General features: G+C 41.0%; 1 protein-coding gene across 1 annotated transcript; it reads left to right on the top strand.

Moving 5' to 3' along the window:
• Window positions 1-12,037: 12,037 nt before the first annotated feature.
• On the top strand, window positions 12,038-26,860 carry lonrf2 (LON peptidase N-terminal domain and ring finger 2). Its single transcript, XM_047600716.1, has 12 exons — window positions 12,038-13,678; window positions 16,855-16,973; window positions 17,525-17,647; window positions 19,257-19,412; window positions 19,545-19,773; window positions 20,631-20,730; window positions 21,321-21,435; window positions 21,555-21,676; window positions 21,865-22,051; window positions 22,390-22,524; window positions 22,930-23,079; window positions 24,718-26,860. Exons 1-12 carry the CDS (start codon window positions 12,961-12,963, stop codon window positions 24,874-24,876), a joined length of 2,313 nt encoding a protein of 770 aa, XP_047456672.1. The 5' UTR covers window positions 12,038-12,960; the 3' UTR covers window positions 24,877-26,860.
• The last annotated feature ends 1,127 nt before the right edge of the window (window positions 26,861-27,987 follow it).

Consider the following 27,987-nt stretch of genomic DNA (forward strand, 5'->3'; position numbering starts at 1 on the left):
AAGCACCTCACTCACAGCTTCGCTAAAAGCATTTTTATGACGGGAGCTGAAGCCAAACTCGGGCAGATAGCCCAGAAGATGCAGAACATCCTGTGTGACATTGGCCTGTTTGACAAAAACAAACCTCAAGAATTAATTATACAGCACTGAGAACATCATGCTATCACTGGGTAGTGCCTCCCTTTGCTCACTTTGCTCACTCACAAGAAGCTAAAAACATTCCTTTTAAATAATCCCTTGACATGGTATAATGTCATTTCTGCAGAGATGACAGCTGCATATTCATGCTATGAACAATAATGCTAAAATCCTACTTATTATTCCCCATGTGGATGTTTTACCATTAACCAAACCTGTAGACTTACATCTTCATAATAGAAGACACTGCTCTGCTGCTGAACAACCGGCTCAACCAAGCTTATATTATATAGTAGTTCAAATGAGGTTGTGTTGAGCCCGCTGTAAAGTTCACATCACCACCAGGTATCACATCTAGCCTAATTAAGCTCACTTTGGGGTGACTCAGAGGTGTTGTCGTTGCGTCACGCAGCAGAAATGATGGGAAGGTGAATGTGAGCGCCGACAGGTAGTGTTGATTGGTGACGCATAGCGGGAACGTTAGCTTTTGACTGTTCACACTCAGCTACAACATGACACTAATGGGTCACTCAGGCTGGATTCTACCGAATGTCCACTGCACTGACAGACAGAAGACTTGTTTAAATCGTAGGTCTTCAATAGGGGGTCTGCAGAGGTACAGCAGAGGGGGTCGCAAAATCTTTGGTTGATTAGACATTTTTCATATATCTTTTTTAAATCCCCTCACAAATTTAAATTTCTTTAAATACACATTAACACGAATCCAATATATTTTAGTTAATGGAAAAGGGAAAAGTTAATATTGAATGCAAAATGATTATAACATTTGCTTCAGAATTGACTTTAAGATCCTTTTATTGGTTTAAAAAGCTATTAATAGTCTCAGTTTAACCTATTTATCAGATTTGCTTTTGCCATATGAACCTCGTAGAGCCCTCAGGTCTTCTGGTAGTGGCCTTTTAATAATACCCACAAAAACCAAGGAACAACCTGAAGACCTGAGGGCTGCAGAGAGTTTTGATATTTTAAAGGCAGGCACAGGACTTCCCTTTTTAATTTGGCTGTTAACTGAATCTTAACTATCTGTTTATTTACGATTTAAAATCTCTTTTACTGTCTCAGTAGTTTGCATGTTATCGTGCCTTTTTATGACCTTAAGTTTGATTTTTATTTATTTATTTATCTCATTATATGCTCTTAGGTCTACAAACTATTTTTAGGGTTTTTAGGGTGTTGTTTTTATCCAGCCTCTGGTATTTCCTCAAATAGGATAACGTTTACATTATTTTCTGCTTGATTGATATGATAGGTTAATGTGCTGTCCTTTAGTTGGTATGTTAAAGGCATGAGATAGCACTGTCCAATAAATAGTCGCAAAAAATTTGGTTTTCTTGCCATTTTCTCAGCTTGATATTTAGGAAAATTTGACATTTATCCTCAAAGTTTCCTTAAAGGACCAGTCTGTAGGACTTAGTGCCCTCTTGTGGAGAGGTTGAAGACTGCATCCAACTGAACATCTACCATCAATTCATGCTTTCTTTTGTTCCTCCGTCATGCGTACTTGTTTTCTTGTTTCCTTTAATCTCCATCATCATGAGTTGTGTCTTCTAACCTGGAAAAAAAAACCTCAACAGAGACCAAGTCGGACAAATGTCTGTATCTCCAAAGCTCCTCAGGTAACATTTCCTCGTTGTGTTCCATCTTTACTGATTCAAAACAATTTGAAAATTGATTGAATTGAGTGAAGCAGTTGGAACTACTAAAGCGGAAACACGCTACTACCGGGCGGACCAATCACAAGCTGCAATTCCACTGCAGTTTTTCACAAAATAAAAACGATATTTCTGAAATTTCTGAAGTACAATTGCTCTTTGTACGTGTTTCTACTGAAAGGTGATTTTTGAATGAGCTGTAACTCTTGTGAAGTCTTGTCTCGTGTCCCATAATTGTCTTAAATTCTTGTCACACAAGACTTCACTTTGAGGAAGATGGACTTCACTGGTCACATGACCCCCTGCATCATCTCCAGTGTCCCTAGTGATGGCGAGGGGAAAAAAAAATCGATTGCAATTTTGCATTACATTGTTTTATTGATCTGTCTGAAAAACCACCTCATGAGAGCGTAAAAGTGTTTAGTGATATTTTTCAATCAACGTACTTAGGTTTTGCACATTTCTAGGCATAATGAGGATCAGCACCAGCTCTTGCAGGCTGCGTTTCCATGGCACGTTTACATTTCTGGGGAGGTGCATGTCAGCTACGGCCCTAGGGTCTGCATACGGTCTGCTCTGTCGCTTCTGCATCAATTTGACACTGAAGTCTAAACCACCTATTAGTTCTATATAGAGACGATTTTAGCTGGGTACTGAAACATATTGGAGTTACAGTTATATAATGAATATATAGTTCAAGTGCAAACTCTCAAATTGGAAGAAGGGTGTAGGAATTACAATCATTTTTATACACAGTTCCCCATTTTCACAGGCTGGTGCACTATAATCCTCACTTCTATAACTCATATTTCCAGGTCTTATGATTAATTTCCACATTTCTTTGTCTTTGTAGGGGGTATGAGTTATGCATGCCGGTAAATTTCAGGTGAAGCACATTAATTTAGCAGGGAATGTCAGAAAATCACATGTACAGCCAGACTGCTTTCGCCTAATGCACAGAGTCATGCCGTGAGTCACGTCAGAACAGTCAGTCTTCACGTCCTAGTTACAAACATCCCTTTCCGAGAATGAGATGAGCGTGTAAGTCTGTTGAGAATTGATCTGTGAGCAATCCCTGCCAATCGATGACAGACTCCAGGCGTTACAGCATAAAACTTTTATTTGTTTAGTTCGTTACAATTTTATCAGTACAAGAGCTAAGTGGCAGCTTGATGACTCTATCCACTGCTGACCGGATTAGTTAGGAAGATTTTAAATATTCATGAGTTTAACAAATTGTACGGCTTACATTATGCATGTAAAACAAAATAAAATTAACATGAGCTAGAGCCACTTTACATATGACACGCTGTGGTTCTCTTTTGTTGTTTTAAAATTAAGGAGTTTAATATGAAACAACCAAATGAGTCTCAGAAAACATGTGTGTTTCTTACTTAGCATGAGCGAAACATGCGTGATCATTTTGTCTTTTAACATGACAAGAATGTTGAAGTTTGAAGAAAATATGAGGGATAAGAGGGATTAAATAAAAAATATGATGAATCCAGACACATTTTGTAGATAGATCAATATTTTAAATGTACTTTTTCTATAATAATTGAAGGAAAACTAACAAATAGGTCCATTTAAAATATGTTTTTTAATTGCATTTAGCTGACAAAACTATAAAATAAAAAAATGTGATTTTTTTTTGAAGTAATAAAGCTTGCACTCATTTCTTATGGGGCAAAAGGCTAAAATAAATAAACAAATATCTTTAGATTTCTTAGAACTCCTAAATGGAGCACCATCAGTTTAATTCGATGGAAATTACAAAGGCAGATTAGAGCAGGTGGTACAGAGAGCCTTACGTGACGAACAGCGTGCACCTGACTCATCTTAACTTCCAGCAGGTGTTTCTACATCAGACAACATCTCCAGAATTGAGACTGCCATCTTGTGGTACACTCAGCTGAATACAGGACACATCAGCTCTTGGTGCATAACGCTCCACACTGACACCTGCCACATCGGAGCTCTTATCGCCACAGTTTATTGATTTACTATTTGTTATTGTTCCCTTCTGCACATAAGTCACAGTCATTTCATTCAGATTTATTTATATAGCGCCACTAACAGCACAAACTTTCTCAACACTGAAACCTCCAGAGCAAGTAACGGGATACACGAAGAGAGTGTTGAGAATTGAAGGTTAAATGTCCAGGAAATGAATGTGACAATGTCCTCGAAAGCAAACCAGCCAGCACACCTTTAATCCCAGTGTGTGCTTGCGTACGAACGCACAAAAACACGCACACGTGTGCCGGTCGCACAGGCACCATGGAAACCGTGACGTCCCTTCCCCTGCTCCCCCTCCCCTCACCCACCCTCCCTGCTGCATGTGTGAGGGCCGGCAGGAGGAGCCTTCACGTGCCGCTGCTGACCGCTCTCATTATCCGCCCCCACCGACTCCAGACACACTGACTGACTGCAACGCGGCGGTGCTGTAGGTGTTGAGTGTGTGCATGTGGCCGCCTGCGCCTGTGTCTATGTGCGGGGGCGTGCTGCGCTGCCAGCAGCGGCCAGGCATCCAGTAGCCTGTGCGCATGTGTTTTTTTACTGAATTGCTGGAGCCACGTGCTGGTGATGAGGGACAGCGTGCACTTGGCAGAGATGGATGATAGGAGAGAGTTTCAGTTATACAACCCGTTCCTGGTTGATATTAATGACAGGAAACAAGCAGCTGTGGCTGCCAGGGCGGTGAACCCCTGATTTAATGGTGAATGTGTGTGACTTTCAAGCTGATATTTCACAAAAAATGCATCATATCAGTGATTGTAATCAAACTATGGATAAGCTAATAACGTACAGAGCGGCTAAGTGTAGGTAGTGACTGTTTTTCTGAAAAGTGTATGGCCACTTAGCCTGCAGGGTAGATTATCCTATTACCTTGTGTTCCACTTACTTACACAGAATTGAAACTTACATGGAAAACAAGGCTGAGCAGAAAGCTCCAACTCAGGCTTTATTTGATCACAGTTCCAGTATTACAGCAGGCTGTGGAAATTATTATTATTTTTTTATTATTATTATTTCCAATAAGAAATCAATACAAGGCTTCCCAACTGCTACCAAATACATTCCCAGCACAGCCCAATACGGGAATGAAAATCAGAGGATGTAAACAACAACAACAGACAGAAAAAAAAAAGAAAAAGAAATGAATGACACCTTCGAAAAGAAGTGAGATGAAGCGTAGCTTGTAAGCTCTCACCCCTCACAACTCAGTACATGTTGTAACGACACCTATGGGTAAAATTTCTTATATTTAACATGGTTAAAACCTTCTAACGTTCCTGTCTGCTCACTGTTCAACATCCTATTAGCATGCACACCACATCACCCATTGTAAATTTTGGCAGCACAATTTCGATAAAGAGAGAGAGAGAAATAGCTAGATACTTAATTTAATTTAACCTGTAGCAAATTTGGCATCCAGTCTCATCACGACACAGGAGTCAGGAGGAATTCCAGTGAGAAAAGGGGTATAAAATTAAAATAATATATATATATATAATATATATAATAAGACCAAAGTGAGGTCCTATGCATGAGTTGGTATATGTAAAATATAGAAGTATGCATATTAAATATACAAAATTATATACAGAAAAACAGTCAAACAGGGTAAAATGTAATGTAATATAATAGTAATGTAATCCAGGTCTCCCTTGTGCCTCCTAAACAGTTGTGACTCATCAGAGAATGGACAATAGCGACAGTATCTCATCTGTTGAATTGAGATCAGTGGGTCTATGCAAACTTTGGCCTAATGATGCCGGTACCAGCTCAAAACGATGGCGCAATTTTCTATATCGGTCTCTATTGAAACTGTAAAAGACTGGCACAGACTGAAGAGTCATTAATCAGTCTCACAGCTGTCTGCTTAGGCTCCTTTCTTTATCTCCGTCCATATCAATCATCCTGTCAGTCATCCCGTCAAGCTCCTGTGTATGCCTGTTGACCCAATTAATTAATCATCTATTCTTCTTATGCAAAATCAGAGAATTTTGCATAATCAGAGAAACTTTAGTAATACAAACCAAGTCTGGCGTCTCAATTAAAATAATTAAATATATATATGAGACATATAAAATAAAAGAAATACGTATGTATGTACAAGCATAACATTTATAACATTTTACAAAATAAAATAAGATTAATAAGATGAAACAGAAAGGGGGAAGAGAGAGGAAAACAGATGACGTAGATTACGTTTCTGTAAACAGTTCTTGAATTATGTTTACAGTATGCAGACATTTCTAATTGACAATTATTTTTATACATTCAACGTAAATTCAGTTTCAAACACAGGAACGAAAGGTCAACTTTTAGAGTATTTTGTCTTATGGATGTGAAATTTCGCTATTACAATAATCAGATTAATTAATTGTTGAATTTTTAGCTCCTCATTATTGTAGTATAATAGTACGTCCTTGGCTTCGAAATTAATTGGATGGTTGGATTGTAGGGTGATATAATTTTCTATTTTTTTCCCTCCAAAATTTGGGAAAATTGAGAGTAAAAAAAAAGGTGCTTAATTGTTTCTTCTTCAGTGTTATAAAATACACATTTGTCACCAATATTGATAAATCTAGAGTTGGAGTTTCCATGACAGGTTCGCAGGATGTGCGTTGACGTCACTTCCGCCTCTGGCCACGCCCCTCGAGGGACAAAAAACATGGTGAATCGTAACGGTAACTTCACTGACACCGGGATCAAATTAAGGACAGTTGGACTCAATAATGATCCATACGAACTGGTATGAATTTAGAAAGGGGAATTAGCCTCTGTTTCATTTAGTTTAAGTTAATTTTAGGTATCAGTTATGATAAATGTAGCTAAAAGATGCTACTGAGAAGCAGCGTTAGCCATGCAATACTGTAGTTAGCGTCCCACCGGACGTTAAAAGGATGACGGGGAGTGATCACAAATATTCCGTTTATTGTTTTATTGTTGGAAATGAAATAGTTACAGTGGGTCGTAACTACGTCAAAACAACAACATCAATAAACTTATTTGACAGCCCTCCAGAACGTAACTTAATAACTAACTTAAGGTAAGTCTTCATCAAAAAAAAAAAAAAAGATTAAATTAACACAACCTGACACTAAATGACAACCACAACACCGGGAAAAATATATCTCCTACTGCCTTTCAAATCTGTTGGCACAGTCAATCGCAATCCCCTACGATTCAAGCTAATGCGGCTAATCTCCATGTTCAGCTGTCACTTTTTTTTTTATGCCACTTAGTGGCCGTAACCATGGAGACTCCGCTAGCTGTGACGTCACGTGCATACCCTGTCATAAGGGACTGCGGGGAACCGGAGTCTGTCCCGTCATGAAACTCTGTAAAGGTCACCCCTCTACAGGGCTGTCACAGATGCATTCACGGTCAGATTTTAATTTGTAAATGTGTTATGTGTTATTTAAAAGTATTTCCCCCTTTTATTTTGTGTTCCTCGTTCTATTGTGTCTCTAATTTCTCTGACATTATGTGTCTCTGGGAACAGCACAAAGGACAAAGGAAGCTCGGAAAAGGCTTGAAATGCTGCATCTCAAGTACAATTGGGACCTCATTTGTGTAAGTGACTGCAGACTAACTGAATACCATCTGACCACGGGCCAAGGCAGCCGAGCCACCCGTCACATGTTGCTGCTTTGCTAATTACATAAACACAACTTGTATAACGCTCGCTAGGTCCCTCCTACGCCTTTGTACTTTAAACCAGCCAGCAGTGATCAATGAGGCAGCAGTTAATCCCAATTTCATGTTCATTCCCTGCCATGTGGAAACTGTTCTCCGGCTGACCTGAATAGAGGAGGAAATATGTTAAACAGACCTCTACACTTATTTCAAAGGAGCTGTTCCTCTTAAATGTTTCTGTTTATGTTCTGAGTGGCAAGAAAATAGATTCATGTATGTGTTGCTCTAAAAATTTTTTACAGCAGTAGTGACCTACACAAATAATAGGTGCCTCAAAAGTCAAGGGAGATTTATAAAGATTGTGCTGCCTGAGTCATGGCAAACACTCTGAGGCTATTGGGGCAATCCCAATTACAGTCGTGAAGAGGAACTGCGGCTAAACTCTGCAGATTACCATCGGGATTAAGACGTGAAAGAAATAATTAAATTACACAAAAACTGTAATTTACCCTCAAGAGTAGCTGGCATATTAATAAACGACTTTTGTGTTTTAACACGTTAATTTAAACGAATCTGAAGAGGACAAGAACTCCATATGCTGCGTGGTAAAATGACCCTTTTTGTCGATGGAGTCTGGCGGCTTTGAAGAGCGTGATATAACTGTTGTAAAAGAGAAAAAAGTGATGATCTCAGTATGACATGCACCTCCCTTTGAAGAAAACAAACAGTTCCTTTAACTTGGCTGTAATCATTACCTGACCTGTTTAAATTGTGCCCGATGTTTACCTGTGCAAGCTGCCTCTTGTTTTTTTCAGGTCTCAGGCGTTTTTTTAAACATTTTTGGTTACTATTCCCACAGTGCTACTGGAATCTTTAAAAAAAAAAGTAGGTTACTTACTACCTACCTGTTCTTTTGAATAATGTCTGCAGCCATTTAACCCACGGTTCGCTGTAGTGTGATTGAACGGACCTCTGACCCACTTCTCTTCCTACTCTAGGAACATGTTTCATCGGGAACTGGATTAAAGTGTAACCCTCGTATTGTCTTCCCGTCGATCATGGCCTCACTTTTCACACATGATGGGACACATGCGCGGGCAATCATCAATCAAACAACAATCAAAAGGATTCATTTCAAGTCAGGCAGAACTGTTGCTATCACCGATCGATCTGAAAACACACATTCGTGATGTGAATAATCAATGCAGGGGTGTGAGCTCATACATGCTGTATGTTCCTAAGTTTCTCTGTCAAAACGGATGTGAAGAAATTCACCAAGCAGGCATAACATTATGACCACCTTCCTAATTGTGTGTACGTCTCGAGGCCATCAACACGTTTACTGAACATCCGTCTCTGGTTTCAACAATATAAAACACCTTTTGGTAAATTAGGGCATAAAGTTGCACTTTGTACCATTCACAATCAGCAGCACATTTGTATCTGGATGATGCTTAAAACGACGTAAGAGTTTGACCTTGTTCTGACACAGTTAACCTGATGAGTACATAAGCCTCAGTATGAGTGTTGGCAGCTGCCTGTTTGTTTCTGTGTGTAAATCAGAGACAAAGTTCAGGTAACGTGAGTAACATTCTCCTAGATCACTCTAGTCAAGGCAAATATCCAGAAATGTAATTTTAAAATACGACGTGTGTCAGGAAATTAAAGAATCGGAATAAATGTGGGTCAGACAAGCTGGTTTCATAAGGAAACGAATAAGGTGGAAAGCTGAAGAAGCTTCATGAGAAAAACAATATTTTTTTTATTTTTTTTACCATCAGATGCTTTCTTTTGGTCCATGAGGTATTTTCAAATTAAATGCACGCACGATTTCATCTTATCAGCTGTTTATCCTTTTGGTGCCGTCTCTTCTTTTTGTTATGACACACCATCTCTCTCTCACACACACACACACACACACACAACATGCAGAGCGTGTTGAACAACATTTAGGACAACTGAGAACTGAATCACACATGCTTTTGTAATCCTTATACAACCTCAATTATGAAAATTCTCAGAAGGCATCTTTGTGTAAGAGCTGATATATAAATAGTCAATATTTTCTGATAGGTGTGTCCTTTCTGTGGGAACTGAGTCACCTGATTTACGCGTTATTGGTGACACGTGTTAGTTTTTTAATACGTATGTTTAAATGAAGCTTGTAGGCAAAAGTCTGGTAAGGAAGACGTGTTCTAACTTGGGTTTTTTCTGCTGCTGAATTGTCTTCGTCACCTTCTTTGAACCAATCAGTTCCAAATTGACGTTCTGTTAAATGTTCTTTGAAGTCTCCACCAGCCTATCTGTGTCTCCACTCCTCAATATTTACCTCTATTTACCATCTGTTGCCTTTCATCAGAAAAGTAAAGTTTGTGTTTTTCTTTGCAGTGATCTCTAATTGTTAAAATGTCTGATGGGAAAATGTATTGTTTACAGCTCCGGACATGTTTTGTGTAGATCTACTAGTATCTAGTGCTACGGACAATTCTAATTTTGAGGTCAATACTTAACTATTTAAGTCTCTGCCATGACCGATATATGGAAAATTCACACTGAAATCCATCACTAAATGAAAACACAAAAAGATCTGCACCACAAGCTTCCATCCATTGTCATCAACTTTGCAACAAATGCACAACTCACATGACTATTGCACCTTAAAGCTCAAGACATCAACTTGTACAAGATGTGAGTCTGTGCTTGTCTGGACTCATATCTAGTACACTCATACAACACGTGGTTTGCTTTTATGCTAAGAGGGTATTCACAAGTAATTTCAGATTCATTTGAATGAGAAACCTAAAAACCTATCTTACCTAACCTCCTAACCTAGAAACATTATTTTTTCTAAATGTATTTTACAGGCTCTTCTTTAACTATTTATCAACCTTGATCATTTTTAACTTCTTATCTTATCCGTGAATTCTTAATTTGTTGCTCTGTAGCACTGAAATGTAAAAAACTATTATTATTATTATTATTCACTTGTGAAAACCAGCATTTAATCAAATGATGGCCGACCAATGAATGACGGTGGGTGACTATAAACCTGCCTTGTGAACCTCTTATTTATCACCTGATATCTACAGGAGCTGATGCAGCATGTGGCTGCGTGACTTTAAATTGAGGAAGTTGCATTTGATTCATCTGACTGCATTTGAAAAATCGAGAGGCAGAGGTCACAACAATTATGAGATTACATATGTGACACGCTGATGTTACCAAACACGTCAAAGTCCATATTCCATATGATTTTGTAAGGACCATAGGTTGTCCATAAATTGTCCTCCGGGAAAAGTAGAACTGCAGGGCGTCTGTGACACTGTAAAATAAATTTCCTTTTAATTGGTTCAGTTTTAACTGGCTGAAACCTGCAGCCTCGATAGTGTTTCCAACTTTACCCATGTATGAACTGCTGAGTTTTAAAGAATTGTGAAGTTGAGCCAGATCACATGACTGCACTGTATTCGACAAAAACCTGACAGTGAACTTTCTGGTTTACCTCACACACTTTGCATTTCTTCAGTGCTCCATTTCCACTGTCTGTACTATTTCTGAAATTAGTAAACACTACTGCGCTATCGCTGTTTGTGTACACGACAGGAATTCATTTGTATTTGAAAGTTTTCAAAAGACCATGCACGCAACCTTAATCTACAATACTCAAAGATGTTACAGAGGTTACAGAATTGGATTGTCTTCGCTCTCGACTGCATAATGTTTTGCGTTGGCGTGCTCCGAAATGAAAGAAATGCACGATGCATTTAGCATAGCGGAGATAATTGGGACACAGGTCTTTCAACTGGGGCGCTTCATTTTGGCACGGACATTTTATAAGTTTGAAAGTTGTGGTACTTTTTTAAATTATTAACGGATAATCATTTACCCTGGTTTCTCCCGTATCTGCACAGTGTATACTCTGTACTGTTTAGTGCGTTTAGATTAGTGCCAAAATAGGTTGCTTTTTTTTATTATATGTAAACACCAGTGTCTACTCTGAAGGTGACATTGTTATGCGGGCCCCCTGTGCAGTTGTAAGCAGGACCTCTGGTTCATTAGGAGTTCCCTAAACTGGGTCACAGCTCCCCAGCGTATTTAATTGACCCCGCAAACATTTTTAACTGTTCCAGAAGATGCCTCGAGCCACTTTTTCTTTTTCGCTTCGGATGAAACAATAAAATCTGACTATATTGTCCACATTTTAACTCCAAAAGTAGAGCTCAGGGGCTGCTTATATAAAGTGTTATATAAACAATGAATCAACCCCACCATCCAAACTAAAGAGAAGACGCACACACACACAGAATAAAGTTATGATTTAAGCTTAAACTGAGCAGGAATGTATGGGTTTTGTTTTTGTTTCGGCTGAATTCGTTTTATTGTGATACCACGAGGGAAAGAGCGAAACCGCGTTAAAAACAAACAAGTATGAACAGAAGATGAGTTTGTTTTGGGTTTTAGTGTGTGCTGTGAAAGGTTATACAATATTTTTTTCGTTATATAAGTGAGCCACATAAAGAGCCAATGGGAGCGCGCCTCGCGCGTCACGTGATGCTTAGAAACAACCTTTAGCTTCCGATGCTAACTGGATAGCAACCAAGATGGAGTCACCCGGCGGCAGCTTTATTTTCACAGAGGCTTTGTCGGTTTTTAGCCGTTGATAATTCTAGGATTGTGCTTGTTTTTGGGGATGTCGAGTAGAAGAGAATCGGTCTGTGGAGTTCAGCTTTGGGTAAAGGGGTATTTTTTCGGTTTTTGTTCGCTAGTTACCCCCGTCCGCTTCAGTGCTCCAGGGGTCTCGGTTTAAAAACAAATGTCGATCCGCTTCGGTTTCCGTGTCAACAAGGCGAGATTGTAAGATTTTATTTAAATTCAAATGTATACTTTTACAAGCTGCTCGATTATCAACACTCTAAACTTGACTTTTGTTGAGTTTGTTTACTATTTTGACTAAACGTCGTCTCGTTGACCAAATGGAGAATAAGCTTCTTACTTACCAAGTACGGATGGATTTTATAAGCACACTAAACAAAATGCCGTAGATTAATTTGTTTATTTATTTATTTATTTAGTCTTTTCAGACTAAATTTTTTTTTTTTATTTTCAGACGTATGGGTCTGTCCGATTACTGTGAATAATGGGTGTATAAGCTAAGGGCTCGTATAGTAAATAACACAGACCTTCAGCCTCCGAGAAGATGGAGCCGTAAAAACAGCATCCGATGTTAAGGTAAAAGTTTTTTTTTTTTGGACTTGCCGGGGGCCATGACACTCAGACTGAGGTCGTATTAGTCGGAATTACATCTAACCTACTTCCAATGGCCATCGCCGAGAGTCGGACACAATCGGAGGTCGGGTTTGAGGCTTTAATTTATTGCAAAACTTTCGGGGTTATGGTTTCGGATCGTGGGGGGGATTGTCTGGCCATACCAGACAATTAGTTTAAAATCAGTCTCGGAGTGTCTGGTTATCCCACGTTTTGGAGGAGGAAGAAGAAGAAGATGGATGCGGGAGTACGGTCCCACCAGGGCGAGGTGTTCGTCCACCCGCTCTCAAACCCGGGCGCACCGGGGATCTTCCCCGAAATGCTGGAGGTGGCGGAGGAGGCCAACCGGGCTGGAGACTTTAACCTGGCCGTGGAGATCTACAGCTCCCAGCTTCAAGATCTCCACCAGCCGGACAGGGGCTTGTGTTTACGGAAGGCCGACTCTCTGGCCCGGGCCGGACGGATATCCGAGGCGCTGGACTCTTACTGCACCGCCGCCAACCAGGGCAAATTACGCACGGAGGAGCTCAGCCTCCTGGTGGAAGTCATCGCCCGGACCCTGCGTGAAAAGGAGCTGGGCATCACCGGACACGGTGATGGGGTTCAAAACAACAACTCGGAGTCTGAGGAAGATGAAGCCCTGGACATGTTCTCCTGTCGCATCTGTAAGTGTTTGCTCCACGAACCCACCACCGTGGAGTGCGGGCACACGTTTTGCAAACGCTGCCTGGAGGACGATTCGTTCAGAGACTGTGTGCAGTGCAAGCAAAAGTTGAGCAAAAAAGACCAGCTGCCGAACGGCCGCAGAGTCAACGTGGTGCTCAGCGGCTTGTTGGACAAGCTGTTTGCCACCGAGAGCAATGCCAGGAGACTGTGGATAGAAGGGGATGTTTTGTGGAAAGAGCAGAGCCTCTCAGATGCCCTGGAGAAGTACAGCGCAGCATTGGATCTGGGTAAGATTGCACAGCATTTATTAAAAATATATTTCACACAACTTATGTTTTTTTACTAAATATGTGCAAAAGTTGTGCAGCTGACCTACTTTTTATTCAGTGGTGCTTCTCGGTGTCACCGATAGGGGGCGCCACTGCGTCTTAATCTGGATTGCACCGCAGTCTGGCGTTACCTAAGTAGCACACATCTGATCCGCCGGTTTCAGTGCCACGTTCAAATGCGGGTTTTCTATTTTTATTCTGTACCTGGAAATTATGAAATTGTGTGTGTGTAATGCCCTGACCTCAAACACCAACTTCAGCTCTTCCATTGGTGCTTGCTACCCCCTTATATCAGCAAAATATCACATTTATTTTTCCTGAAACTCACTGTCTCATTACAGGAACACATTCCTTAGTTGTAACACACCGGATAGCACATCATCCATACCCCTCCCCTTACTTCTGGTGTTTCATAAGTGTTGGATAACAATCAAGGGAAGAGTAATGGTCGTTAAATTGTACATTTGGAGTTTAACACGTAGTTTTGTCAATGGCACAACGTCGCCCTGAACCAAAATGCAGAGTGCTCCGTTTTGCTGGAATCTTACATAAAGAGCTTCTAAAACATGTGCCAAAGGAGGTCTCGTGTTGCACAGTATGAAGAGAAGTTGAGCTCACCCCTCTACTGCCTCCCACATCTGCCCTACATAATACAGTTAAAAAAGACTACGCGCTCGGGCTGTCCCCTGGCATTGTCTCAGGCATTTCTCTCCCCCGGATCAATATTGATTCATGCCTTCTGTCTTGCGAGGAAACTCCGGGTGACGGGAGCACGGAGTGCCTTAGCGGCTTTTTCTCTGCCAGTCAGTGTTTCCCCAACAAGGACAGCTGGTGGCCTTCTGGTGGCTGTGAGTGTAGTGCACCCGTAATGTCAATCGGAAATACATATCTCGTGTAATCCATGCCCGTGCCGTGGAGTGTTGTGTGAGGGGAACAACAAAGTAGGCAGCGCCAACAGGTAAACTGCAACATAAACATACATAATCTCTACAAAAAATCAGAAGGAAATGAACAGGTTATCTATTCAGGGGTCAGACTGTGCCATGGTGTGACTTTCCTTGTTACTGCTCTTTCCGGATTGTCCACATTTTCTTTTACTCCTCTTGCCAAACGTCTTCCTGTGGTAAGAAGCAATGAGGATAATTTAGGTCAAGGAGAGTCTCTCAGCACTAAAGCAGTTCAAGGTGGATGGACTGCATTATTCTCCTGTCCAGCACTGATATATTGTCACAGTATGGCGGTAAATACAACACAGCGAATGGTCCTGAGAAGACAGGAAAAGAGTATATCACACACAAGTACATCCATGTAAAGGTTTTATGATACGCTTTCCTTATATTTGGTTAAAATGTTAGGAAGCCCTGCTGCACTTTGTCTAGACGGGCGTAATCACGCACTCAGTCCAGACTCTGTCCACTAATACATTAATTATTAAGTCCTGTGACGCACCAAACTAGCGATAGGTTTGTGAGTGTGGTTTGGCCTAGTTGTGGTTTTGTGTCCCACACTCTGTCGATATTAGTCGGACCCCTGTCGGCGTCTTTCCGGCCGATTCGATTGCGTCGAAACGTCGGCGGATCAAGTCGGCTGGAAAGATTTTCCTGACTGGCTGATCAGCTTAGAGAAACAGAGCCTGAGAAACAGAAACGGAGGTGATGCAGATTGTAGATTATGTGTTAATGACCTGAGATAACGGTGCGGTCAGAATGTGATGTCCTGGTGTAACTTTATATGTTTGTCCCAAAAGTTCAGAATGTTTTGTTCGGTGTGAGACTCGTGTGCCCTGCAACATGTCCCTGATAAAAGTCCATTTTATGTCCACATACTCTCACTTCCGTAGTTGGAGTTCTAGAGAGGAAGGGAATCACACTTGGAATATTTTGGCAGTATTCGTCCGTCAGCCCTAGGATGCAGTTAGAGGTTTTGGCCTGAGAACGTGAGCTTGCAGCTCTAAAACTGAAATATGACTTCTGTCTTCAGTCATTAAGCTACATATGAATGTGTTGAGAAAATACTCATGTTACAGGTGTTATAATGAGCTTTTATTGGCATTCGAGTGCCTTAACTTTAAGGATTAATAGCAAAATAAATGACCAAAATGATTATGTTGAATTTATTTGTTTTGGTTTCACTATTTAGTTCACACTAAACTATGACATTAGCATTCCTCTGCACTAGGGATGGCACTGATAAGATTTTATTGATACCATCAAGAAACAAGAGCTTGTCCAAGTAAACAAATAGGAAACTGGTCACTGGGTCCTCCCCGGCTCTGCTCTGCTCTGCTGAGACTTAACGGCAGCTGAACCCGTTGACTGGAGATTGTACGAACACATGTCACGCACGGTGTTTAATGCCGCCGTCGACAAATGCTTCCACATGTTGGTGGTGCTGCTGCCCTTGCCTCGTCGTCACGTCTTCCCCGTCGCCACGTGAGCATCAGTGACGCAAAGATTTGACATGAAAAGAATCGATAAGCACGATTGATGTTCTTTTATTAAAATTCCCTGCTTTACACGCTTATAAAATGGTATTAATTAAAACCAAATGAACTGGAAGAATCGGACGTAAAGACTAAACTGAGCTCATTTAAGCAACTAGTCTCCTGGGCTCGTTTCCTTTGGTGCGTTAATTACTACGGAGTCTCTCACAGTAGAAACATTCTCCGTTGCTCCGGCTGTTGTTGTCGTCTGCGCTCGTGTCTCAGCTGATCTCGGCCGAGTCGGCTCAGATCAGACAGATTGTTCATCTCCTGCTCCTGCTTTCCCGGGATGGGAGATGTCCAGAAATGTTTTCTGACATTACCTCACCGCAGTGGATCAAAATCCAGGATTTCTAGCACGTTGTGATTGTTGTGTAGAGTCTAAAGTCATTTAATCAAGCATATTAACATTATTGTCGGGCTATAAAAGACAGTTCAGATGAGTAATGCGTGCCTAAAGTCCAACAGGAAGTTGTGTAAATGATGACTGGTAAGTCATAAAGCACATAAGGTACGCGCTATTCCTACACGTGAAGCTGGGCTCTTGCCACGCGTTACATTATCGACCTACTTCTGACAGACCTAGAAAAAGCGACCTTGCCCTGGACGCCTGAGTTATGTGTTTTCTTTCTTTTCTTTCTCTGGCCTGCAGTGCCCTCTTCAGGCGGACTGCTGTATCAACGGGCTGAGCTGCACATGGAGATGAGGAGCTACAGCCAGGCAGTGCAGGACGCCAGCAGCCTCTGCAGGATCAAACCTCTCTGGACAAAGGTGACATGCAGCGTTTGAGTTGATCTACAGGACAAAATTAAGAATAAAGATCAGCAGCTATTGTCATTTTCTGTTGTTGCTATAAAAGTGAGAAACTGCTAAGCTGTTGATGATGGTGCAGAATGTTTCTATGTATTGTAATTATACCTAATAAGTATATGGAAGTTTACAGTTTTACATTTTCTAGTTTGTGTTTGCTTTATTATTTTTTGAGTTAAGACTTTTTTATACACATGCAATGAACACAAACATGGAGAGAAACAACAGACGAGTCACATCTGGACAACTAGTTATGTCACTGTTTTATAAGTTATGTTTACTGGTAATTTCAAACCTTCTTCCAGATAAAAACACATTTGGTTTATAGGCTGTTTATATAATCAAAGTGCTGCAGTAATATACAGTAACAGAGATATCGTTCCTCATAAACACACCAGTCAGTCAGAGTGGTTGGAAACAATAAAAATGATTTGCCTGTAGAGGAAAACTAACTTGTAGTAACAGCAGTGTCTCATAATTCTGATTATTATTATTGTTTTTGCTTATTTTAGGCTCACTACCTGAGAGCCACGGCGCTGAGTAAAGCCGGCCACAACGACGAGGCTTTGCAGGAGTACTTCCTGTGTGTTGCCCTGAAGCCCGACTGGACCAAAGTGAAACTGGAAGCTCAGAAGGTAAGAAGAGGACCTTTTTATTATTTATTTATATTTTAATTATGAACATGTGGAGTTATGTAAGTTGCACTGCGGCGTCCAGGGTTGAAGGGCACATGTGTTGGTCCGTCACATGGTGGACTCACATTGATAATGTAGATAATGTCAGTAAATCATCTAAGAACAGATTCTGCTTTAGGCATAAAATGTGCAAACACAGTTGAGGCGTTCACAGATTGGAAAGTTATATTATTAGATGTTAATGTATAAAACAGACAGACATGAGTGTCTGTATGTGGTTGACTTGGGTCTCAGATACTCATGTATTTCTTCAGCTCCCTCCAGCCGAGGTCTAAAGCAGGTGGAGCACAGAATGCTTTTCATTGGACCCCAAACAAAAACTATATGTGATCCATAGTGCAGAATGATTTGTCAACATTTTAAAATAATTTTCCAGACCTTTTCATGATGTGTAATGTAACACGTGTCATATTAAAACATTTAAATGTCAAATTTGATTTCAGTGGGAATTTGAAACAAGAGCTTACTCTTTAAAATAATAATAATAATAATAATAATAATAATACATGTTATTTATGGGCGCCTTTCAAAAATACCAGGGAAACTATACAAAGTTTAAAATACAGACATCAAAAGTATTAAAAAACTACAAGTGTAAGACACTGAAAAAATAAGATAGAAAGATAAAAGATTTGGTTAAAAAATTAAAATCTGCAGAGAAGGAAAATCAAGGATTCAAGGAAACTTTATTGTCATTCCGACAACATGATGTGGAATGAAATTAAGCCCTGAGACGCGATTCATACAACGTTTAAACCACAACATAAAGGTATAAAACAGGACAAAGTAGAACAGTATTTATATTAAGAGTGGAACTTAAATATCAGGGTGCGTAGGCTCGTAGGAACAGGTGAGAGTCTGAGTGGGTGTGTTGATGTGGAGAAGTTCAGTCATGTATCTTTAGAGAAGGATTTTGTGGGTGATGCGTTGTGTGATAGTGGTTCAGCCTGAAGAACAGGGGTAATGTGGTAGAAAAGAATCAGTCCTGGCCGTAATCTGGCCTGCAGCATTTTGAATGAGGTATAATTTGTGGACCAGGACAGTGACTTTATCTGCGGTGAGGGCGCAGATATCTCTTATCTTTGTTTTGTATGCAGTATAAAAAAAAAATACAGGAAGAGACTTTATTGTAGGGTCATTAAAGTGTTACAGAGGCAAAGCAAAGCGGTGTAAAAATACAACCTGGATATAAAACGGAATACGATGACAGAATGTTTATTTACAGACTGTATCGACTTTTGAGTGAGTTAATAATTAACTAACTGCTATTAATAAGAGCTACAGTCGTATAGTGCTAAAAATAGGACTCAATGTGGTTAAACAATAACACTAAAACCTAATAATAACATCCGCCTGCCTGAGAAAGAGCGGCCGTTAAAGCCGCTCCTGTTTTCACATTCAGATTCCTGAGAACAGACGTAGGCTCAGGTGTCGTCAGCGCTGGTACAAACAAACAGACTGTTCCCGTTCCTGGTTGTATTTTCCCGTTATACCCTCCTTATCTGTGTCTGAGTCGTAAACATTAATCGAACGTCTCGTCCCGTTTCAGGTTCTCAGCGAGGCGTTCTCGTCCGTGTTTGAGAACGAGGACATGCCGACGCCGCTGCACCCTCTGCAGGGAGGCCTGACCACGCGCCTCATCAAACCCCCGGCCTTGCTCCGGACCCTGAGGCCGCTCACGCAGAAGCCGGACTCCTCCTCACAGGTCGCTGCCAACAATTAAAACGCAGTCCATGTCAGCCGGCCTTTGAGCGCCTTTGCTAAATGTCCTGTCAAAACGCTCATCCCTTGGTAATCCTCTTTTTGGAGCTCACCCGTTTCCCCCGTCTGTGTCCAGGACTCGGAGTTCAGCGTGACTAAGAGCGGCCCAGACGCAGACGACTCGTCCTCCAGACCGTCTGCCCTCTCCCCCGGCAAATCCGACCCGGCCGCGGGGGAGGGCAGCACCAAGAGCCTGGCCGACGTCTTGGCCGCGCTGCCAGCTCCCCCCGGTGGCCTTAAGAGGAAGCACAGCAGCGATGGCTCTTCGACAACCTTCAACCCCCCCTCCAAACTCCTCAGACCTGGTAGGGAAAATGAGACGGTTCAGCCTCGACAACAAAACTCACCCCGATGCAGTAATTAGGCCATAAAAGTATCACGTGACACAGAACTGTAACAAATCTTATTATCGGATCCGGTATTTGAAAAGAGTAAATTACAAAATATGCAGCTTATGATTTAGAGAAACAAATTTTCATTTTGTGGGATGGTTTGTACAGATGAAAGTACAAGTACTATAGAATTTATGATCTTAATAGTTGTAAAAATGAACTCTAATCAGCTCTTTTTATGAAATGAACAATTATACTGGGTTCATTATGTTTCTGTTTATCATACTTTATAAGAAAATTTGACGTTAAATTTGATTTATATGATTGTGAAGAAGGGCCAAAGAGAATCTTTTTGTTGTGGTTCAAGTTCGCTATAATGAATATGCTTTGTTATTTAAGTAAATGTTCACTTCTGCTATGTCATACTAATATCACAGTTGCATACATCAAACTGTTTCTATTTATTATTTATTCACATATTAAGTTCTTACTTCTAAATATATATGTAATGGTACATATCTTGAATTTGCTTGTTTGTATTTATATGTTGTTGTATATTGCAAACATTTAAGACCCATTTTAAACTTTTGGTATATATTTATTATTTTATTTATCTAATAATTTTTATAGAATGACTCAAACAACTCTCAAAATTATATGAACTTAAAGAAGTACAGTGTGTCGAGAAACATGTTGTCGATTGAACTAAAAGTCTGACAATAGTTTCAAATGTCGCACACACGCATCATAGGCCACACACACACACACACACACACACACACACACACACGAGAGCCTCTAATGATGCGATGTGTTTTTTATCCCTGCAGATGAGACGAGCTCCATCCAGACGGCCGCAGTCAGTGGAGGCAGAACGGTTTCCTCTGAGCTGTTGGACGTTGGGGACCTGGAGTGTTCACTCTGCATGAGGTCACTACACACACTCTGGCATTTATTAACTCAAAAGCTAAAGGATTTAACCTTTAATGTGTCTGTGAAATGATAAATCAATATCCACACCTGCCAACATTTTTAAAGTCTCAACGTACAGGAGGGAAAAAATCCAATATCCAGCGGCTACTTCCTTAACTTGGTGGTGAATGTCAACATATTGACTTACATTACTTAACGTTGTCCAAGCCCTGCTTTGCATAAATTTACTGTATTTGGGTTTTTAGGTGGAATGTGTTCCTGCTCTGGCAGTCATTCTACCATTCAGTCTTTAACTAACCAGTTAAAGAGCAGCTGCACACACACACGCGCGCGCGGGGTTATGGGTTGGAATTGTATGTAGCGTGGATCATCGCGCTTCACACACGATCCGGCAGCGCGGGGTTTAACTTATGCGTCCCTTTTAAGCCGAGTCACGGTAAAGTTTGGAGGACAGGTCCCCCTGGGAGAAATGTGGGAGAGACCGGGGGAAAGCGGGAGTGTTGGCAGGTATGTGTATCGGAATGTCTTACGCTCTGCGCTGTCGGTTGCGGCGTTTTAGCTTTGTCCTGCGTGTGCTTGTCCTCCAGGTTGTTCTACGAGCCGGTGGCCACTCCCTGCGGACACACCTTTTGCCTCAAATGTCTGGAGCGCTGCCTGGACCACAACCCCAACTGCCCTCTGTGCAAGGAGAATCTGTCCGAGGTACACGCCGGCATTTAATGTGGCAAAGAAGCGTGAGATCGTGACGAATCAAATGATGCTTAATAGCAGATATATAATAAATTGCATTCTTACGTTGTCTTTGTGTGTTGTTTTTAAAGTATTTGGCCACAAGAGGCTACAGCAAGACTCTGCTGATGGAGGAGGTGCTGCTGCGTTACCTTGGAGATGAGCTGGCGGAGAGGAAGAAAATCCACGAAGAGGAGATGAAGGAGCTTTCCAAGTCAGTTTTATGCACAGTCCAAAAAGCCTTTCAGAGTGTTTTATGTGTCTGATGATTTACAGAAGCTTACAGAAGCTAATAATACTGATTCAGTCTGTTTTAGTTTTTTTACTATGGACCTTCACTGACTAAAGTGTGATTGATTTATTGATATGAAATTAAAACCTCTTCTTCACGTTACCTCGTAGCTTGAACCTGGAGGTGCCCATCTTCGTGTGCACCATGGCCTTCCCCACCATCCCCTGCCCGCTGCACGTGTTTGAGCCGCGGTACCGCCTCATGATCCGCCGCTCCATGGAGACCGGCACCAAGCAGTTTGGGATGTGCATAGCTGACGAGCTCAAAGGGTTCGCTGACTACGGCTGCATGCTGCAGGTGAGCGAGGTCTAGAGCCTTCCAGCAGATGTTTCACAATAAGAGCATTATTAAGAAATGAATGGTGTAGGGCCTCATAATTTGAAACGGATGCAGATCCTGTTAAGTTTGTATTACAATGCAACCGGGAGCAAGATCTCTAATAAAATACAGTAAATTACTCCTGTGAAACAGATGTAATTACAGAAAAAACATCCTGTTACCCTCTGTAGTTTAGGTGGATAAGTTTCTATAATAATCCTATTTCTATAAATGTCTTATGATCTTTTATTAAAGGATACAGGCGATTACTTTCTGAATGCAGTGAAATATTAAAGAGCCTATGAACTGTGTTTCAGGTGCGAGATGTGAAGTTCTTTCCCGACGGTCGCTCAGTGGTCGACACCATCGGTGTCTCAAGGTTCAAAGTTCTCAGCCATGGACAGAGAGACGGCTACAACACTGCTAAGATAGAGTACCTGGAGGACAAGAAGGTGAGTGAGCTGGGGGGGTGTGGGGGTGTGCCAGGAGATGGTGGGTGGGGGCGTTGAATGTTGGATGCCCTCACAATGCAACACATTTTAATGAACATGTCTGAGCATTTCTGCTCTTTGCTCATCTAAGTAATGGAAACAGATATCGGTGCTTAAACACACATTAATATTTTGGCCTAAAGGCTTTAACAAACCTAAATGTATTTGCTCCTGACTCAGCCGTGGAGAGAAAAGCCTGAGTCCCGTCTTTTTGTGCCGTGGGCCAATTCAGTCGTGACACAGAAAAACATTTCACATAAGCTGTTGATGTTCAGTAACTGTTTGTACTTAGGACGACTTTGCTCAGGGTTTTGTGAGTGGAAATTATAAGCAACCTGTTTAAAATCTCCTTTTCTCTCTGAACAGGTGGATGGCGACGAGCTGGTGGAGCTCCTGAAGCTTCATGACTCTGTGTATGAACAAGCCAACAGCTGGTTCACCTCCCTGAAAGACAACATGAAGAGTCAGATACTAAGTCACTTTGGACATCTTCCCAGCAAAGACCTGGAGCCACAGGTCTGAAAACACATATGGAGAATACTGTTGTCTTTTTGTTTTGTTTTTTAAATTAATTTAATCTTTATTTTATTTTGAACCATTAACACATAAAAACAAGTACAAGTTGCATCAGTTTCCGACAACAATATAAAACCAGTTCAGTAAAGATGAAAATAAAAAAACATATTTTGAGAAGGGACAGGATGAAGCTAAGATTTATCAGGTTATTACACACAAAAACAAAACACACATTATTATATTGTTGTAAATATTCTATAGCTCCAAATACTTATTTATTAGATAAACCCTATATCTGTCCACCCCACATCTAAAGACAAATGATAGAAAAAGATGAGATGTCAGATCCCATTGAGACCAACTATGTGGCATGAAGAGTCAATGGACAGATGTGGACAGAGGTGGACACACATTTGTCCTGTAGGTGACTCAATTTTACTCAGTTCTGTCTCCCCCTTCTGGCAGGGAGAGGAATTACACAAACACTGTCGACGTGTTCACATCAGTTTCAGGATGTGGGTTCTGTCCCAAGTTATATTCAAGATCAATTTATTGATCCCTACAAGGAAATTATTTTCTCCAAGACAAGAAAAACATACATGAACAAGACATAGATAGGAGGATAGAATAAGAATAAGATGTACAGTCTAATTTATATAAAATATACACTAATTAAAACTTTAATTTAGCTGAAGTGTCTTGTGTGCAGTCAGAACAATCAGTCAGGCCGTTCTGATTGTTGATTATATGAGAGTATAGAACATTTTGACTTTTGAAACAGGGCAACACGTGATGGCATTTCACAAAAACACAGCTACAGATACTTATTGATGAATGTGTATGTTGTGACTCCTGATAACACTAGACTGATGCTGTCGACACAGGGTATTTTAAAAAGTCTTAGACATGTAATGGTGATATTAGTCAGCGTCCTAACACTGGATTATAGCCATATAATCATTCTATTTGAACTATTTCTGAACATCAGCCAGCCTTGACTTTTCAAGATATAGTCTTTCCTCCTGCTGGTTTATTATTATTTTAATTTTTTTTGTTATCTGCAGGATCAGAGACTTTTCTTGATCACTTCTGTGGTCGTTGTATCAGATAGTTGTAATGTCATCCACAGAATCCAGATTTAAACCTCTGGTGTTCAGACAGATTAATGTGCTGCTGAGACGTTTACTAAGCATTGTTTGAACTTGTGGATGTAACGGATGCTAATTTACATGTTAAAGTCTGGCATGTGTATGTTTTAGTCGTCCAGAGACGTATGTCTCCACTTGTGTTACAGAAGCCGGAACATTTTGGAGAACAAACTTTGCATACAGACAAAATCTAGTTTCCTGTTACTAAAGAAAAGTGATCCAACTCATCAGCTGTCTGGTTTTTATTACCCAAGATCCTCGGAGCCTGTTTTTTCTGCAGAGAACACGGCACCAAATGGCTGAGAAGTTTACTGGACCTTAAATTAAAGAGTAGGAGCGTTTTTCTGAGGGTGGATTGAGACGCCGTCCTGTAGATGGTGTCACCATAGTCAGACATGGGCAGAATGGTCATTTTAATTAAGCGTGTGTTTGCCTGAACCGGTGAAGGAGGTTTTTAAATCCTGTTTCCTTATTTCCTTGTCCGTTGCAGGGCAGTCCCAGCGGTCCCGCCTGGTGCTGGTGGCTGCTCGCCGTCCTCCCGCTGGAGAACCGAGCCCAGCTCACCATCCTGGCCATGGCCTCCCTGAAGGACCGCCTCATCGCCATCCGCAGGGTCCTCATCTTCGTCACTCGCAAGAGGCCGCGGTGATAAAGCGGCCGCCGCTGGGAAACCATGGAGCATCTATGCAGTTCCGAAACGTGTTCATTCATTCATTCATTCATTCATTCATCCGGTCCCTCTTTGACGTGATTACTCACTCGTTCATACATGAGTTTACTCCATCTACTCCTTCATCAGTTCATTAATTCACCCCCAGATGTCCATGAACTCTTTCCTGTGTCATTTTTTATTTTTTATTTTTATTTTTTTAAATACACGTCAACTGAATTGAGAGCATCGAGTGAGTCGGGGTGATGGCACGAGGGGTTTTCTCATCCAGATTTCCCTCTGCCACCGCCGCCACGGAAGGAATGAAGCTGTGAACGAGGGATTTCTCGCTCTCCGGTTCTCCCTCCAGTTCGGAGGTAAAAGGAGTCGGGGGCCGAGCCGAGACACGGAAGGAACGAAGGAACAAAACCCTACTCTCACTAAGCGGCGGCGCGAGCACGAGCGGGTCGGGTCCGAGAGGGGAACGCGTTTTCACTTTCACCCCCACGGAGCCGAGTGGCCCGTTCTCTGCCGTGAACAGTCTGTGCAGGTACCGACTGAAAAAGAAGAACAAAAACTAAAAAATATGAAGCAAAAACACAAAACGCACACGACGAGATGACAACGCGCACACGCACACACACGTGAATGTACTGGTTCTGCCTGTAGGATGCGGATGTTTTTTCTTATTTTATTTTGTATATTATTTCCTTTTCACTACATTTACAGAATCCGTTGTTGAGGTTCACCAACAACCAAGTCTTTCTGAATCTTCCTGAGACGAACTCTGTGTGCAAAAACAACAAAAAAGAAAAAAAAAAACAAGACTAGATAAGTAAATATACCCCGGTGGTGTTTATCCTTGACATGTACCTCAAACTACCTGGAAGCAAACAAACGAAAGCGGGCGTGAACGGTGGAGAAAAAAAGAAAAACGCACAGCGTGCAACGACATGCTTGTTTTTAAAAGACTAAATGCATCCTCCCAGACGTCGCTGCAGCTCCTCTCATGTCCTTTTGTAGCATATCTCTGGGACTTGCAGACAGTTAGGAGGTTGATTACGTATTTTTATTTTTTGTTTGTGTCTCTGACTCTCTGCTACGCCCTTCGGTTTATCTGTACGGTCAAATCTCAATTCGAGTGATTTATATCAATGTGACTCGGAGGCCTTTCTTCTGTTTTCTTTAAGGAACGTTTCAACCTGCCTCTTTCCCTTTTCTCTGTGCACTTACATGCACACTGTAATGCAATACGCGTCCTTGAAGTTGCCTTACGTGTTTCCTCTAAACAGTTGAGACATGTTCATGTTTCTCACCAAAACACTTTGTGTGCGTCCCCGACGTCTGGCAAATGGTAAAGAGCAGTTTTTTCCGTTTTTCTGCAAAGCTGGAAGCTGCAACACTGGGTTGATTTGATTCCTGTGTGTGAGCGCGCGAACGCTAAAATAAACCAAATTTACCAGATGTTTAGATTAAAAGTGAAGCTTTGTGCAAACTCTTCCACTGAATATGTAGCTGCTGTAACGTATGGAACATGCCAAAATAAGTGAATAAATGTAGCAGCAAACACGCTAAACAGACGCTAGTTGATGCAAATTGGGAGTCAAATTGTTTTGGTGAGAATTGTTTGCAGCATTTCTTTGCAACGCAGTTTAAATGTCTGTGAGGAGGAGAAGGTAAAGGAACTAACGAACCGTCTCCAGATCATAAAGTAGATTCTACCGGCAGCGACTAAATGATACTCGACGTCACTTTGTGTTCGCGCTGCTCGACGTCTTTTAACAAGTTGCATTATGAGTGTGTGTGTAAATGCATCGTTTTCTCTCGTCTGATGTTCGTCCTTTCAAATGTTCGTGACTCCGCTGCGACCCCCGGTTCTCGGTTAAAGGAGCGACGGGTCACGACGTGCTGCATTTCCCTAGTATGTTTGTAAAGGGAGCTCAAGAGAGAGCTCTGTTTTTTAAATAAAGAAAAAATACATTCAGTCCTGTCTGCTTCATTTGTAGCTTATGTTATATGATAGAAATAAAAAGAAGAGGGGGTAGGTATAGACAGAAGGAGGGTACAGGTGAACCATAGAGGAGGAGGTTTCTTTGCTTTACCCTTCAGGCTCCTGAATTTATTTTTAATAGAAGGAATCATCACACTATAAGTATCCTCCAGCTTTGTTTTCCTCCTAAGATGCTTTAATATAGAGTACTCGGTGTGCACTGTTGCTTGGCAAAGTGAAATTTGGATGTTTTTAAAATAAATAAAATGTGTAAGACGCAATAGCGCCTCTGGGCCGCACGGGGGCAGTGTTGGTCAGTGAGAGCAGCGGGTGAGTTGAATGAAATATGCGAGACTTTTAGGAAATCTATTTTTTTTTCCATTGCCAATTTTACCAGAAAGTGCATTTAAAAAAAAAACCATCTGAATCCACACAGTCAACACAAAGACAAGGAAGAGATTAAAAATACCAATTTGAAAACGCACAATAATAAAAAAGTGGCTCTCGAACTGAATCGAACACAAAATGAAAAAATAAGTAAGATTTAAAAACTCCTTGTATCTTGTATCCTTGTAGGACTACAGCAAGGTTTCAGGTCTGGTGAACATTTTATTTTATCTAAAAATAAAAAATAAAATCTTAAACAAATATATATATATATATATATTATTTTTTCTGTCTGTACTTTCAGGTTAGATTACTACACAATTATATGTGGATGTTCAGCCATAAAGACGTCAAACTTAGTATCTAATATCTTTAATTAGAGTGCTTATCAGATTCTCATATTTCTTGTGCACATGTGGTTACAGATGTTGCCTCACTCCAGCCACCGGAGCCATTTCTTTTCAGGTTATAATAACAATTAAAAAAAATCTCATTTAAAAAGAACACGCCCCTTTTCGTTCAAAAACAAGGCTTCTATTTTCTGAAGACATTTGCAAAATTGCACGTAACAAATACACAACAGTGCAGTTTGCTGAACACGTTCGTGTTCTAGACATGATTTACTTTGAATAGGAATGAAGAACAAAATGCATTTGAAAGGGGGTGATGATACCTGTCCAGACTGTGGGCAGCAACAGGAAGTCCATTCATCGGTGTCTCTTTATAATATTTTT

This window comes from Mugil cephalus, chromosome 12, assembly GCF_022458985.1.
Source record: "Mugil cephalus isolate CIBA_MC_2020 chromosome 12, CIBA_Mcephalus_1.1, whole genome shotgun sequence".
NCBI lineage: Eukaryota > Metazoa > Chordata > Actinopteri > Mugiliformes > Mugilidae > Mugil > Mugil cephalus.

Excerpts from the sequence above, each read along its gene's own strand:
- lonrf2 (XM_047600716.1), top strand. The coding sequence starts at position 12,961 with ATGGATGCGGGAGTACGGTCCCACCAGGGCGAGGTGTTCGTCCACCCG. Across the intron at positions 17,648-19,256 it reads TGAAACTGGAAGCTCAGAAG|GTTCTCAGCGAGGCGTTCTC; the intron begins GTAAGAAGAGGA and ends GTCCCGTTTCAG. Across the intron at positions 21,436-21,554 it reads GCAAGGAGAATCTGTCCGAG|TATTTGGCCACAAGAGGCTA; the intron begins GTACACGCCGGC and ends TTGTTTTTAAAG.